General features: G+C 50.6%; 3 protein-coding genes across 3 annotated transcripts; 2 read left to right on the top strand and 1 right to left on the bottom strand.

Annotated features, from left to right (window-relative positions):
• The first annotated feature begins 1,191 nt into the window (after positions 1 to 1,191).
• Positions 1,192 to 2,963, top strand: CBY1 (chibby 1, beta catenin antagonist). Its single transcript, XM_072337337.1, has 4 exons — positions 1,192 to 1,520; positions 1,885 to 1,990; positions 2,071 to 2,186; positions 2,440 to 2,963. The coding sequence occupies exons 1-4, from the start codon at positions 1,443 to 1,445 to the stop codon at positions 2,518 to 2,520; spliced, it is 381 nt and encodes a 126-aa protein (XP_072193438.1). The 5' UTR covers positions 1,192 to 1,442; the 3' UTR covers positions 2,521 to 2,963.
• Positions 2,964 to 3,052: 89 nt separating this feature from the next.
• Positions 3,053 to 4,844, top strand: TOMM22 (translocase of outer mitochondrial membrane 22). The gene is made up of 4 exons (XM_072337322.1): positions 3,053 to 3,213; positions 3,314 to 3,432; positions 3,613 to 3,730; positions 4,095 to 4,844. The coding sequence occupies exons 1-4, from the start codon at positions 3,106 to 3,108 to the stop codon at positions 4,167 to 4,169; spliced, it is 420 nt and encodes a 139-aa protein (XP_072193423.1). The 5' UTR covers positions 3,053 to 3,105; the 3' UTR covers positions 4,170 to 4,844.
• A 175-nt stretch (positions 4,845 to 5,019) lies between these two features.
• On the bottom strand, positions 5,020 to 15,434 carry JOSD1 (Josephin domain containing 1). Its single transcript, XM_072360848.1, has 4 exons — positions 14,540 to 15,434; positions 10,255 to 10,383; positions 9,932 to 10,126; positions 5,020 to 7,631 (listed from the first exon to the last, which is right to left on the bottom strand). Exons 1-4 carry the CDS (start codon positions 14,722 to 14,724, stop codon positions 7,532 to 7,534), a joined length of 609 nt encoding a protein of 202 aa, XP_072216949.1. The 5' UTR covers positions 14,725 to 15,434; the 3' UTR covers positions 5,020 to 7,531.
• Between the last annotated feature and the right edge of the window lie 344 nt (positions 15,435 to 15,778).

The raw sequence follows: 15,778 nt of genomic DNA, 5'->3' as shown, positions 1-15,778 counted from the left end.
CCCATGCCCTGCGCAAGGCTCGGCACGATTCCTGACAACAAGTTCCTGCCGCCAGTTGTTTGACTTGGGGACTGAAGGAGCACATTACTGCAGCAGGTAATGAATGAACTAATTGTGGATACAGCCTGCCTGCTGACCGAGGGCAACAGTCTGGCTTTCTCTTGGACTGACAAGATTTAAACTTGCGGATTGAGTTTCACAGGCTTTTATACCCAAAATGAATCGAATTACCTCGATGTGTCAGCTGGGAACCAGCCTCTAAATACAACACCCTTCCCTCCCGGTAATGTTAAATATGAGATCCTTTCAAATCATTCAGGCACGTGGTATGTAAGTCGCGTTCAAGTATTGTTTTGCATATGTCATATCGGTGAGCATTCCTTTACACTACCCTCTTGCAGGCAGTGCTTATTAGTCTTCTCCCAACAACTCATCGTCTTGAAGGAATGCGGGGAAGGGAGGGGAGAATGCAAAACACAGTTCAGCAGTTTTAAATCCCAAACTTGGAACCTTCTTGATGCAGAGACAGCAACTATTGGTTTATGTCTGTTCCTACGATGATGCAGTCGTGTATCTCATTTCGCTTCCTAGCTCTTTCCTCTGCCTCGCTCTTCGCACTGCCGCGAGGGCCTCCTGGTGGTGCAACCTGTGAGCGTCAAGCAGGAGGGCAGCGGTTGCAACGCGGAGCGGCCAGCTGTCCGCCCGCGTCTCGAACTGAGCCTAGTGAAAAAAGAAACAGCAAAAAGAGGTGTTTGCTTCGGCAGTGAGACGCGGGTGGGACATCGATACCGCTATCTACCATTCTGCAAGAAGGGACGAAATGAACCGCAGAACACCGAGGTGTCAGGAATTGCACTCATGATCTCTTGGATGAGTGCTAAGAGCTGTGAGCTCTGCCCTATCTCCTGCGCTCTGTGCTCCAAACAGCAGCCTCTTATGGTAAGAATGTAAAATCTAACTTGGCCTCCCCCCTCCCCTCTCAGTTTTCTGTCTTCCCAGACGAATTCCTTCTCACCGCTCCCTGCTGAAAAAGGGAAATCCCTGCAGCACCCTGGATGAGCCCCCACCCCCGCCCCCCGCGAGGCACGGAACCCGCCGCCAGGCCCCGTTCCCCGGCGCAGCGGCGAGGCGGAGCGGCGGGGCCCCGATGTCGCCATGGCGACGCGCCGGCCGCAAACCGCCGCCGGGCCACGCGGCGGACCCACGGCGCAGAGCGGCGGGGGCTGCCGGAGCGCAGGCGCCGCTCGGTGGAGCGGTGCTGCCCCCCCGGAACGAAGGCGAATCCCGACGGAGAGGAACGCCGCCGCCCCCGCACGGCGGGGCTGAGCCGGGCGGGAGGGGAGCGGGGAGATCCGCATCTGCTCTTCCCCAGCAAACGGGCCCTTCGGGTGGTACTCGTTGTCCCTGCCGTGTTGTTGGGACGTGTCCCGGCCGTGGGAGCGATGCCTCTCTTCGGGAGCACCTTCAGCCCTAAGAAGACCCCTCCGCGGAAGGCCGCCTCGCTGTCCAACCTGCACTTGGTGAGTGTTGGGGCTGCGGCTCCTCCCTGTCCTTGTTGGTGGCACCCCCAGTGTGTTGGCTGTCTGTTTGGGTGGGAGAAAGTGTGGGCATGGTGGTGAACAACTAGGGAACGAGTGATAGGACGAGATGGCCTCGGGTTGTGATGGGGAGTTTCAGGTTGGATGTTAGGAAACATTTCTCAGTAGGAGCGGTGCTGCAGTGGCACAGGCTGCCCATGGAGGTGGTGCAGTCACCGTGCATGGAGGTGTTCCAGAGCCGTGTGGATGTGGCACTGAGGGACGTGGTTTAACGGTGATGGGTTGAAGGCTGACTAGATGATCTTAAGAGGTCTGTTCCAACCTCAGCAGTTCCTTCTGTCTGCAGCTGGACAGATCCACCCGCGAGGTCGAGCTGGGCCTGGAATACGGCACCCCCACCATGAACCTCACCGGGCAGAGCCTCAAGTTTGAGAACGGCCAGTGGGTGGCAGGTAGTGCCGTGCGTGGCGGCGGGCCTGCGGGGGTGACGGTTGGCTGATGGCCGTCTGTGTGGTCTCTTTATTTCCTCCAGAAGTTGGAAGCTTCACGGGAGATCGCAGGGAAATGCAGCGCTTGCGCAAACGCAACCAGCAGCTGGAGGAGGAAAACAATCTCCTTCGTCTGAAGGTGGATATTCTGCTGGACATGGTGAGTACTGAACTTCCACCCGCCCTTAGCACTAACTAAGCACTGACTCTGGGCTGTCTTGGTGAAGTGTGAAGGCTCAGCTTCCCTCTCGCTGAAATACAAATGCTTTCTCGCATTGGAGCTGGCTGTGGCTGTAAATCTCGGTGAGGTCTCTAGAAGGATTGTGCCACAAAACACGTTTGTGTAATGGGAAAAGCTTCTGTTGGAGCAGTGCTCGAAGGAGCTCATTCTTGTTGCTCTCTGTGCCTTGCAGCTCTCTGAGACCACCGCCGAGTCCCACCTGATGGAGAAGGAGCTGGAGGAGCTGAAGAGTCACATCCGGAGGAGGAAGTGAAAGAAGGGCTGGCTGTGGGAGGGGGAAGCAGGAGCTCTTGGGAAGCTTCCTCTGCTCCTGAGGGCAGAATCTGCCTTGTGTGTCGGGGCCGTATTGGTACCACGTATAGATAGTTCCACGGGACAAGATGCTTGCAGTATTGCATCGGTACTACGTAAGGGTGCCCCTGCATCCCAGTACATCGCACTGTGCACTGTTACCCAACGCTCACGTTTGTTCTGGGAGCGCTGTACTGCTTTCAGCACTCGTGGCTGTTAGCCGCAGGTACGCACGCTCCGCAGCAAGCTGGCAGCACGGTGCTCCCTGCAAGCAGAGATCTGGGCCTGGATTCACAGCCTGCCTTTGTGCGAGGCCTTTGGCGAGCGGGGCGCTGACCTTGCTTGCTCTGGAGCGTTCGGCATCGTTTACACTAAAACTCACATTAAAAACGTTGGTCGGAACCCAAATCTGCGTGTCGTATTTCGGGTAGTGACTCCTCCCGGTCGCCAGGGGGCGCCGTGCGCTCCGCCTTTCTTCCGGGGCCGCTCTACCCGCAGTTCCGTTTCCGCCGGCTCGCTGCCCGCTCCGTCCCTGGTGCTGGTGGTGATGGCTGCCGCTGCGTCCCTGTCCCCGGAGGAGCTGCTGCCCAAGGGCGGCGCGGGCAAGGCCGAGGAGCTGGAGGACGAGCTGGAGGAGGACGACGACGACGAGGAGGTATCTCGGCGGCGGGGCGGGCCGGGAGGGCCGGGAGGGCCGTGCGAGCGGGGTGACCCCGCCGGGCGCCGCAGGCCTGACGGCGCGCTGTCGCCCGCAGCTGGACGAGACGCTGTCGGAGCGGCTGTGGGGGCTGACCGAGATGTTCCCCGAGAGCGTGCGCGCGGCGGCCGGAGCCACCTTCGACCTGTCGCTGGCGATAGCACAGAAGATGTACAGGTAAGGGGCGGGGAGGATCGCGGGCTGCGGAGCGCTCCGCTTTCCGGCCTCCTGGGTGGTGCTGGCCGGGCTTCGGTGTGTGAAGGGGGAGAGGGGATGAGGCGGGGGGGGGGGGGTCCGAGTGCTGCTCCTCCAATGTGCCGAGAGATTCGCCTTCCTAATAGGTTTTCTTGCACACAGGTTCTCTAGGGCAGCTCTGTGGATCGGGACCACCTCCTTCATGATTTTAGTTCTTCCCGTCGTGTTTGAAACCGAAAAGCTGCAGATGGAGCAACAGCAGCAGCTGCAGCAGCGACAGGTGAGGCTGGAGCTCCACCACCCACTCTCAGTGCTGTTGGGATGCGGCTCTGGTTGCCTGCGCAGTCCCACGGTGATCAGCTGGCGCTGTGGCTCTGGAAGCAAAAAGCAAAGGCGATGTGTGTGATGCCGTGGGCTCGCTCATCCCACAACGTGCTCTGATTGCATCTTCTTGGCCTGCACAGCTGCATCCAACCTGCGGGGCTGGATTTGGCGACAAGGTCAAGCTCTGAACATGGTGGTTGTTGCGGAAAGGGCTGAATGTCTGACCCCAGGGGTGGGTGCTGCCTGGCTGTGCTCTCCCAGTCCTACTGCAGGGCGGTGAGGTGCAGCCTCAAAGCTTCTAATCTCTCTTTCTCTTCCAGATTCTCTTAGGACCCAACACGGGGCTGTCTGGGGGCATGCCAGGGGCCCTGCCTCCGCTTACTGGAAAAATCTAATTTGCTGAAGCCACGCTGGATTTGTATCATGTGGGAAGACCTTGAGATGCTGATCTATTGAACTGTTGATTTGTTGGGTCAGGGCATTTATTTCGGTTTTTGGTTCTGTTTTTATTTTTGGTTCTATTTTGGGACATTGACCTGTTCATACTGTGGTGGGGGGGGGGGGGGGGGAAGCCCCCCTGTCTGGACCTGATGATGGCTCCTGTCTGCATTCTTCCCCTGTAGAAGTCACGAGTCTTTTCTTTTGTTCAATCATTACGCTGTAATCACTTACAGAGACTTGAAATCATGGAGGTCCTGTTCTGGACTCCTTGCCTCCCAGAAAAAAAACACCTTCGGGCACTAGTTGGGCTTCAGACGGCAACAGTCAAACACAAATCCCTTTCCTGGTTAACTCCAAGCCTGAGAGCATCAGTGACAGAACAAGAAGCGACTCTCCCAGCAGATGAAGCAAAGGAAGGAGGAGGGTTGAGGGTAACGGTACCTTGTGGAAAAAATGCTCTGGGAAGATGCGACATTGTGTGTGTGCGAGTGTGAGTAGCAGAGGGGGTTAATGAGAATCACATCCGTGCTGATCCTCTGCGTCATAAAGTGGAACTTCAGGAATCGGCTGCATATTTTTTTGTATTGAATATTAAATAAATCCAACCTGAGCAGTGTGGTTTTAATAGACGTTCCTTGAAGAAGATGCTTCTTTTATAAGCAGCTCTGCCCTGCCAGTTCACGCAAAGCGCCTGTGCTGGGGAAGGGACTTGAAACATTTGGGGGTAATAGAAGGGAGTTCTCATAGAGGTGCAAGAATTTCTGTCCACCGTTCTACCTCAAGCACCAGGAACCACCGAGGCTGAAGGTTCTCAATACTATATTGTTCGCTTTCATAACCAAAGAAAAAAAAAAGTTTATTTTTCCTTTACATACTTTGTTACAGAACAATTGGGTTGAACATACAGAAGTGATAAGACATTTATATGGAAACGGGTTTTTTTTTTTCCCTTTTTTTTCTTTTTTTTTCCTCCTCATATTTGGTTAAACAAAATAACATCTCTGTAAACAAACCCAAGACAAGGATCTAACGAAAACCAAACAAGCAAGAAAACAAACTTGGGCTTTCCCCACTCCCAAGCAGTGGGACTGGACTGGTCTGCCCACCCCTCTGTCCAGCAGCCTTGCTTGCCCCATGGGTGTGATCATTCAGTTTCCCTTTACCTGAGCAGCTGGATCACACTGTTTCCCTCCCTCCCCCCCCACCCCCCCCAGGAGAGGTGCTGACATACAAGGAGAGGAAAGTAGCCCCAAAATGTTTGAAAACATCTTTGCATATTGTGCACTGATCCATTGGCTTGCAGTTGCCATGCAAACTGTTTCTCCAAAGTGCGGTTTTACGCAGCATAGAAAACGTTGCCGTTGAGATTGTTGTGTTTCTTTTTTTCCTCCCCCTTCCTCTCTTGAAGAAATGGCTTCAAGTCACGAGCAGAATGCCCGCAGGCTTTGCATTCTGCTTGTAAAGTGTTTAAAAACTCCACCAGCTGGTATTGGTCATTGGAATGTGTTACGAAACAGGACTTGTTCTAGAAACGCTGGGTATTTAAAACGTAAGAGCCACTTGCCCTTGACTTCTGGAGGCTGTGCTCAGAAGACTGCAAAAATGGTGCTTGTGGGATGTCCGGGGCTCGGTGAACACCGCGCTCATCCTGTCGTCACACTGCCTCTGGTCTTGGTAACAAGGTGTGAGTTAGCAGTCTCTCGCTTGGCTTCAAACATCTGCTCATGCTTTGCTGAGCTCTCAAGAGACAAAACAACTGAGAGAAGGTAGTTTCAGCCCACAGCGCCCTCCTTCTGAAAGCCCCAACACCACCAGAACAAAACCTTCCTACCTGGCAGAGCAGAATCGTTCAAGCTCCATCCCTTTCCAGCAGTTACCATTTAGCTGAGCCCTTGCATGCATAAAGAGAGAAGCAAATGGCAGCTCAGCCAGGAAGAGCTCAACGCAAGGAGCCCTGTCCTCAGTTCAGTGCTTCCTCCTGCTTGGAAGCAGCAACTGAGCTACAGCTGGCTTAGGTGACAGAGAAACAACAGACTAAGATTCCATTTAGAGTCTCCATGTCTCATCACTTTTTTCCCCCACATGGAAAGGAGGGAGAAGAAGAAGCAATTCACTCATTAATGGAATGTTTGTCAGCCAACACTAAAAGAAAAGTTGATTCAACCACCAGGCCCCACACTCTAACGCCTGATGATTCTGGTGGACCCTCTGCATCTCCCACACTGGCTGCTACTAACTATAAAGAGCCAAAGTTGACTATCGTAAGACTTCCCTCCTCCAATTATTATCTATATCTTTGTCTCCTTTCGTGACCAGCTCACTTGCAGGAAAGCTCTTACTGGGACATTCTGCACATGACATTTGTGATTGTGGGCTAGACTTCTGGAAAGAGGAAAAGAAGGGAATTATTTCCTCTTAAAACCCCTTCTGATTTTATTTTCCTTTCCAAGCAGCCCCTGAACTACTGGGTCTTCATGCAGAAAACCAAAATAGCTTCAGATGTTTAAAAATAATAAATTAAAGCCCAACATAGCACAAAACCCAGGCAGACTTCAGCCTCTAGTTCAGAAACCCGATACTCCCCCATTAGCCTGTGCCTGCTGTTTTCACACTGCCTCAGCTAGCCACACGTTGGCAAACAACCACTTGGTCACACATGTAAATCCTTTGAGATATTGGGGAAGAGTCCTCCCACTATCCAAAGAATTTCTTGAAAGATGACTTATTTTTCTTTTGCCCTCCCACCTCCCTCTAGTTCTGGGCACAAAACATCCCTACAAAGCAGAGGGTTGTGCTGAACATCATACAATTCCTAGTGTTTTGAGTGTGTCCTGAGAGACCCTTACAAGTCGCAATCACCTTCACAACAACTTATTTTGTAGGGAGAGGCTTGCGAAGGAGCGACAGCATGCTTGGCCCCTGCTCCTCCCCAGTGAGCTCTAAAACAACACTGTGCCACCATACATGGCCTTGGGCAACACAGAGAAAGAGAGGTCTTGGAAGCTTCCAGAAAACCTGGCCCCAAAGCACAGCTTTAGAGAGAGCAACACCTTCTAGTTAGCTGAAGGGCATGCAGCTCGATCACCTCTGTAATCAGTGAGTGGCTTCCAGTTTCCTCCACTCTGCCCTCAGTATCCCCCACCCACTACCCCCAGTGTCCTACGTCACCACCCTATTGCACCAAGGAAGGAAAGGAAAGAGCTTAACAAAGGAAGTTCCAGAAGAGAAGAGTTGGGGCACCCATTATCCAGGTTTCAGGACATCATGAGTTCCAGAAAGGGGCAGAGCTGTAGTGAGAGGACAGAGTCAGTCCAGGTCACACGTCAGCTCTCCAGCTCTGATGTGCTTCCACCTCCTCTGGCACCACCAGCAGGAGTTCACAGTTCTTTCCTCTTAGCTGGTGTTTCAAAAATTTCCTACAGTGAGGAGAAACAGGAGTAAGCACAACTGAACGTACAACTTTGTCATCTTCTACAACTGAACACAGCTAGCTATGCACGTATGACAAGAAATAGGGAGGAACATCTTCTCACCTCGTTATTTTCTGACAGAAAACTGAGCAAAAGCACCAGATTCAACACACGTCTACCTAGCAAGGTATTGCAGAATCAGATAGACACGATCACTTCAGTTGAGAGATCTACACAGATGTCACGCCCCAGTTTTCCACAGTGGCAAAAATGGGGATTAAAAACAAACACAGTTTGCTCAGGTCTCCGAGACCGAGAATCACGCTGTAATTGAAAGTAACTTCAACAAATACAGCACGTGGGGAAAACAAGCAGAAAAAAACCAAATCAGAACACCGCCATTGGGATGCCCTCATCACAGGTCAGAACAGCGGAGTACTGCTCAGTCATTTGATGTGGCTCTGCAGTCCTTTCTTGTCCATATGCTTTTTCTCATATCAAACTTGGATGCAATTCAATAATCTTTAAAGTCAAATCAATGTTTTCTCCACTATCTTTCAGCCCAACTTCCAACATTCAGCAAGTAGGAAGCCCTTATTTATTGCTGAACAGCAGCACACACAAGACTTACATAGACAAAAAACTCCTCTAATAAGTTCCGTACGGTAGATCCAACACTGTGTTGTTCTACCCTGGAAGCTCACAAAAGGCTTATACCCAATCTGTCAAGACTGGAATGACACAACAGGTGCGGGAAATAGTGCTCCCTTAGGTTAGAACAAGTCTAGTTGAGACAGCAGTGCCATTTGTACACTTTAGAACAGGACATAATGGCAGCGGAATGGCAACTAAGGACGGGTTAGGTTTCACAGTCAAAGCAAATCACACCAACCATCTTGTATTGAGACCGAAGAGCAAAGGGGAGTTAAACCAGGTGTGCAACGTACACTGACATAGACAAGCAGTCAAGAATAGGGCTGCACTCCTAATCTGAAGAGATTTTGTTGGAAACACACAGTGCTGAAGAGACAAAGGTATTATGATGGTCTCACACTCGAGGAGACAGTGAGGCACAGCACATCTAGTTACCGGCAGTGTAGAGACCAAGTTTGACACTAGTAACAGAGCCAGCCTTGTAAGAGATGAAATCAAGCTCTCAGAAACCTCTGCTGGCTAAAGTATTTTCCTAGCTTTGCACAAAAAGGTATAGATTACATTGGGCTTATGCAGAGAAGCTTTTTGTAGTGGGCAGGGCCACCCAGCAGCTGCCCCACATCAAATGAGAGCCAGCTTCAGCTGCTCCATAAGAGACCCACTGCTGGCCAGAGCTGAGCCATAAGTGACGCTGGCTGTGCTCTGGGAGAACAGATTTAAGAAAGGAAAAAACCACTGCATAACAACAACTGGAAGACAGGAGTAAGAATGGGGAGATAAGAGTCCTGCAGGCACCACAGTCAGTTCAGTACTGCTCCCACAGCCCAGGAGAGGCCCGTGGAAGAGCAGGCTGTCCCCCCGACCCTCCACTGTCCCCACCATGCAGAGATCTCCACATGCAGCCATGGAGGAGCCCACAGTGCAGCAGTGGATGCGGGCTGAAGGAGGCACATCCCATGGAGAACCCCAGCAGAAGAAGTCCTGGACCAGACCTATGGTCTGTGGGGCAGTTAAGCTGAGGGGGTCTGCCTCCCACAGGGAACATGCAGAGCCATTCCTGAAGGGTGGGTCCTCTGGTATGGTGCCATGTTTGATCAGTGCTTGGAGAGCTGTAGCCAATCAGAAGCCCATGCGGGATAAGTTAGAGAAGGATGGCATGCTGGGGAAGGGACCCCATGCACACACAGGGACAGAGTGACTATAGATCAGCAGAGATGAAGTGTTACGGACTGCCTGCAGCCCCCATTCCTCTAAGCCTGTTTGGGGGTGGAGGGAGAGGCGTTTTTGGTTTGCTTTTAGCTCTCACTGCTCTACTCTGTTAATAGTAGACAAATTATATTAATCTCCATATGCTGAGCCTGTTTTGCCCATGATGGTAACTTCAAGTGATCACCCCGTCCTTATCTTATGTTTTCCCCACTGTTCTTTTGAGGAGGGATAGTGACAGAGTGGAGTGGTGGAGCTGAACTTCCCATCAGCACAGAACCACCACATAGATCCAAGTGAATCTTATTACCAGCAAATATTTGGTATTACAATTCAGCCATAAATGTTTCCACTACTACGTGTTTAAGAACAAACTCACCCCTTCCAGCAGGGAATAACTGGATACAAACCCACACAGACCTAACAAGGGGGTGAGGAAGACTTACCTGAGCTCACTTTCACCTCCAATCCACTCAGGCATCTTGAGTTTGGAGTCGAGGTTATAGTAAGTGCCTCCCACCTCCCGGACGCAGATCCAGTGCTGCCGTTTGAGGGGGAGCTTCAAGGGACCCCAGCAAAGGCTGGAGGGCAGATTCATGATGAAGCCCATCACATTAGACAGGGCAATGACATTAACATCCCTAAAAGGGTGCAGAAAACAAACAGCAACAAGGTTACGTTCCGGTACTTGAATGCCATCTGGTTCTTGGTTTTTGTTTTTAGTTTTACAGTTGGCAGCTACCTCTGGAATTACACAATTTCTGAATACCTGCGCTTGTCCCACCAAACTGCCTCATATCCTTTGGTCTGAAGCGCTGCCATGATCACGTTCACATCATAGTTCCCATTCCCCAGCATGCTCTTCTTGTGGGGCGTCACCATAGTGTTGGGAGACAGCCTGGAAACAGAACAAGAACTGCTCTAGCAGGTGCTTGGCAAACCCGCATTCCAAAATTGCTGTATGACTTGAAGCTTGTTTTCAGAGGATTTGCTTGCTTAAAAGTGAACTACTTCACCTGCCCCTTCTCCCCTAAGCCAGAAGGCCGAGAGGGCTAAATAATGCATTAACAATTACTTTGATGAGCAAAATCTCCAAGGATCCTAGCTTTGAAGTGAAAGACTGCAAACATTCCACCTGCATTTAACTGGTATTTCTGAATGCCACTTTTAATGTTTTCTCCTAGTTCAGAATTGGAGTAAATGCCAGTTTGCCATCTAGAACAACAGCTACCATAGCTTCAAGTGTTGAACAGTCAGCATCGGTCTTTAAGAGCAGATGAGGTCACAAGACACAGGGTGGGCTGCCTGCAGCTAAAGGTTGTTCTCCCCCAGTAGTAAATGAGAAGAATGTTCATACTTCAAGCTGTGGAGATATTTGGGCTTGAAAGTTTCTAAAGCACTGCCATTGCTATTAAAAAACAAAACAAAACCTTCAAAAACCTTGCCTAGACATCACTTGCATGATTGTAGAATCCAAAAATCCAGAATCAGAGCCCATCATGTAATAAGCAAAAGAGGTAAGACAGCCTTTACTGGCTACTATTACGGAAAATGGATGCAAGGCATAAAAGATGGAGATACGCAACCACCACCCCCCTCATGATAAACACTGTAAGCAGAGAAAACAACAAGGCAGCGAGTTAATGTGAGGAGGACAAATGGGCTTAAGCAGCTGGGAGGATGGGCACAGAGAGAAACTGAGAGCCCAGAAAAGCAAGGTCATGCAATGGCAAACAGGAGAAAGCCAAGCCTTAGTTCGATTCAGTTGCGATGGGTTACTCTTCTGATTGGCGAGGACTCCACTAGCTCTGCTGGCACAAGGTTCAGATGTTTGGTGGCACCTGATATACATGTTTCCTTTGCCTTTCCTTCACAGCAGCTCTGACCCCTGATACTCCCCTGACCAGCTGAGTATTATGTTACAGACCAAGCGAGGCTAGATAAGGTACAGACAGGTAACCTTCCGCATCAGTTCTCTTCTCTTACAGGGCAGCAAACTGCAGCAGAACAGCCTCAAACAATGTGGTACCACACAAACCTATTAATACCAGCCACTGAGCAGTTCTCAGCAAGGCAGTGACACTGTCAGAAAAGCAGTTCCCAGCCTCCAAGTCTCTGCTCTACCTTACAAATCAGAGATGCTACTGTAGCTTGTCACAGCCCTTCCAGCATCACCATAAAGCAAGATCACTGGGCTACAACTAATTCCTCAGTTCCTTCAACCTATTATCTCTCATGAAAGCCTCCCAGTTAAGAGCCCTTTGGTTTGCACAAGCACCCTCTCGCGGCACAGTTTTCCAAAGACAAGCTTATTTGCGGATTGAAAGAATGCACTTATCTTTGTTCTCTCCTGTAACTCACAGAGGCCCAGAAGGAGATAAAAAAACAGAGGTGACACTCAGAGAACTGTTACCCACCAGAAAGCCTTCAGCAAAAGCCGCCTCCATACACTTCTGCTCACATAACACTTACACAGGGTACACAAGCATCAGCTGAAGGACTCTGACTAAACAAGGAACAATACAATTATTTATCTAGACCGACAGAGCTGAACAGAACTACAGGCATCAATCCTTCTGAGTTTCTGAGTCACAAACCTTCACCAACTCCAACACAAAGCTGTCTTTTCTAACCAGATCTCAAGAAACAGACTCAAGTGGTTTTGTTGGCATCTCCGCGCAACAACGGGAACAAGCAATCTCACTTCCTGAAACAGAAGGCAGAGAAACATCAAATAGATGGATCTCATATTAAAGGAAAGAAGAGAGGGAGGGCTACAGAATCAGAGGGGAGCATGGAACATGCTTTGGCGTATAATTGAAATGATGAAAGTAATCACGCTACGCTGGCCTGGAGCAATGGGATGCAGCAAAAGGGAAATGGATGATTAAGAAACACACTTCCATTAGTTTTTCAAGGGATGCGGTCAGAGCAAGGGGAAGCTTAAGCTTATTTGTGATTTCATTACCATGTCAACATTAAGCTTCAAAAGATAAAGTAACGATGCCTAGCGATGTTTTTGTAGCTTATTAAAATACTCGTCAGTCTTTTGTCATGTTCAGCAGAACCCAGTATACGACTAGATACAGGAAAGGCGTGTGGAAAAATGATGTCTAAAACGTGGCTAAGACCACACTACATAAAGTCAAGCCAAAGAGCTAGAAAACAAGCAGTAACTCCACAGAGAAGCAAAGGAGGAGGCAATTGTTATGCATTCCTCATTGCTCATCCATTTAGAACACTGTGAGCTGGAAGGAACCCACAAGGATCGCAGAGTCCAACTCCTGGCTCCATGGGACCACCTCAAATTCAAACCATATTTTTGAGAGCACGGTCCAAACACTGTTTCAACTACTGCTGTGGGGTTGAACCAGCCTGCAAACCTCCATCTGAATAGTAAAATGAGCCAACACCTGTCTGGAATTCAAGAGATTCTTCCTTTTGGGGCAAGAGGGCTCACCAGACGAGCACCTCAGTGCCTTCTGAGAAGTTCCATGCTGCACACTAGTTCTCTCTCATCAAACCCAATGAAAATCAACTAATTAGATCAGCACGCCACTTCTACCACAGGAACTGACACTGGTTACTTCAGGCCAGTAGAAATCCATCTGTGATTACAGCTCTGACAATTGCTGCTCTGCAACAAAACCACAGAGCCTTTATGCCGGACAAAGTTAAAATGCTGTTGATCAGCTCCTCTTCATGAATAGGCATTTTATTTACAGTACCATCGTAGAAAGCACTTCCATCTGATATTTGCAGCTGCCTATTACCACATTTTGTTGGCTAAGGAAAGGAAGGCACATACATGACAAGCTGAGCTTGTCAGTTCAATAAACCTGATTTTTAGGGTGGTGGCAACAGAGCAGGGAACTTTGTCTGGCAGCACCTCCAGCCTAAATGCCGCCATGGAGAGCTGTTCCCTATGCCTCACTAACACAATGTGCTGTCAGCTACTGGTAACAAGTACTCAACCACAGCCTCACTGAAGATTAGATACAGAGATGGAATACTGCAAGGAGGCTCCATTTACTACTCCGCTCCTTAGCTTCATCAATTAAAGTCACCAGAACTTTCAAAGGAACCCTCAGGAAAATTTCAACAAAGCCTTAAACAACATGAAATAAACATCTAGCCAAATGAGTTATATTGCAGGACACATTCATCAACTACAGTTTCCCGTGTAAGACTCGAGAATGCCTTTATTAATTACGTGAAGCCGCCAGGAAGTGTTCAGCCAACACTGCAGAAAACATGGATCTAGCTACTGAGATTAAATCCTGTTTGGTAAGCAGAGTCCCACTGCAAGGAAATAAGAAAGGCTGCAATATTTGAAGAACTTCATTTAAATGCTTGAATAAGTTGACAAAGCTTTAACATCCAGCATCTTCTGAGTTCTACTGTACTAAATTGAAGTTCTTATAGAGTTATAGAATGGCCTGGGTTGAAAAGGACCACAATAATCATCCAGTTTCAACCCCCTGCTGTGTGCGGGGTCGCCAACCACCAGACCAGGCTGCCCAGAGCCACATCCAGCCTGGCCTTGAATGCCTGCAGGGATGGGGCATCCACAGCCTCCTTGGGCAACCTGTGCCAGTGCGACACCACCCTCTGTGCAAAAAACTTCCTCCTGATATCTAACCTAAACCTCCCCTGCCTCAGTTTAAAACCATTCCCCCTTGTCCTATCACTACCCACCCTCATACGATGATCCCTTTATCATCCTGGCCATCCTCACTCCCCAGATCTGTTACTACCCAAAGATAACACACCAATAGGAGGCAGGGGCAGAAGACAGAAGATGCATTAAGGTGGATGAAGCACAACCACGTAGCAGCACCTGCAATAAAGCTCCTAGACAGGTTGAATAGTTTTAGAAACAAGAGAGGATTTTGTGTAGAAAGAGGGAAAAACAGGAGAGGAATGGGGTAAAACAGAGCTATATTCAACTCAAAGCAGCTCCAAACTCTTCTATTTGTCCCCACAAATAAGACCCACAAATCCTTATAAGCACCAAAGGAAGCAAACACTTCTGGCAGTGCAGAATGCTATACCTCTGGAAAATCTCCTGCAGGGTTTCCCTAGTGAAGGCGTTGCTGTCCTGGAAGACATTGTTGAGGGCATGGAGGGCACACAGCTCCCTGCGCTGCTTCTCGTGGTAAATATGTAGCGGCGGCGGTTGTGGTGGCTCTGGGGACTCCGATTTGGCCTTGTCACCTTTCCATGGCACGCAACTCATCTTCTCACAGGGTGGATGGCCAACAGGAGGTGAGAAACTCAGCAGGCCGATGTCTCTTCCTCAGAGTCACAGCAGCGGCGCGCAGCCCCTTTACTTTATAGGCAAGGGCCGCTTCCAGCTTGCCAACCCCCCCTTGTGCTTCAGTTTATTCAGTAATCGCCTCTGACGGTTGGCTTCAATGACCACCTCCTTTCTCCCATACCCCATAAAACGCCACACACCCCTAACCCACCCCCCAAAAACAAACAAAAACCCAAATAGAAAGATAACCAAAAGATACGGTTCCCGTCAGTCTCAAGGTGCCAGCTGGACGCTACCACACCGCTCCTTTTCTTCCATCTCCGGTACCCAGCGCAGGCCGCAGGGAGGAGCACCCCGCAGGACCGAGCTCACAGCGCGGGCCCGCCCCGGGGCACGGAATGGGCCGGGGTCCCTCAGCTGCCCTCCTCCATCGCTGCTGGCAGGGCAGGCTCCGGGATGCCAACGGCTCGAGGAAGGAAGCCGCCTCCTCCTAGGCCATAAAGCACAGCTCCGGGCTCCGCAGCGCCCAGCGGACCGCCCCGCACCTCCGCCCGAGGGAAACCTCCGTTAGGAGCGGGCAGGGCCCGCACGGAGCCCCGAGGAACTGCCGCTCCCCCGCTGCCCAGCCACGGCCTCCTCACACCAACCGCAGCGGCGCATGCGCCCCCCCCTCCTTCCTTCTCTACTGCGCCGAGGGGTTTTCTGTCAGGAGCCCCACAGACACTCGGCGAGCGCCATTGGTCGATACAGCTGTCCATGACACCGTTTCTCTTTTTCATTGGTCGGTCCGAGAGAGTGCCCGCCCACGTGGCTAATTGCCGTGGCGTTCGGTCCCGCCCCATCGCTCAAGCCTTCCTGTTCCATTGGATAGTAGGGCTGCTCGTCAAGAGGAGCGGCTCTCTTATTGGGCAAAAAGTACTTGACACGTCGAGCGGACTCTGTTGTGTGTGTATATATAGCAAACAAGCCGAGCTGGCAGTGCTTCTCCCATTGGCTTCGCGCGCTCCGCGGGGGCGTGGCCCTGCTCACGGTA

This window comes from Excalfactoria chinensis, chromosome 1 (genome assembly GCF_039878825.1).
Source record: "Excalfactoria chinensis isolate bCotChi1 chromosome 1, bCotChi1.hap2, whole genome shotgun sequence".
Classification (NCBI taxonomy): Eukaryota; Metazoa; Chordata; class Aves; order Galliformes; family Phasianidae; genus Excalfactoria; species Excalfactoria chinensis.
The sequence above is the reverse complement of the archived record's forward strand: the minus strand, read 5'-3'. Positions and strand labels throughout refer to the sequence as shown.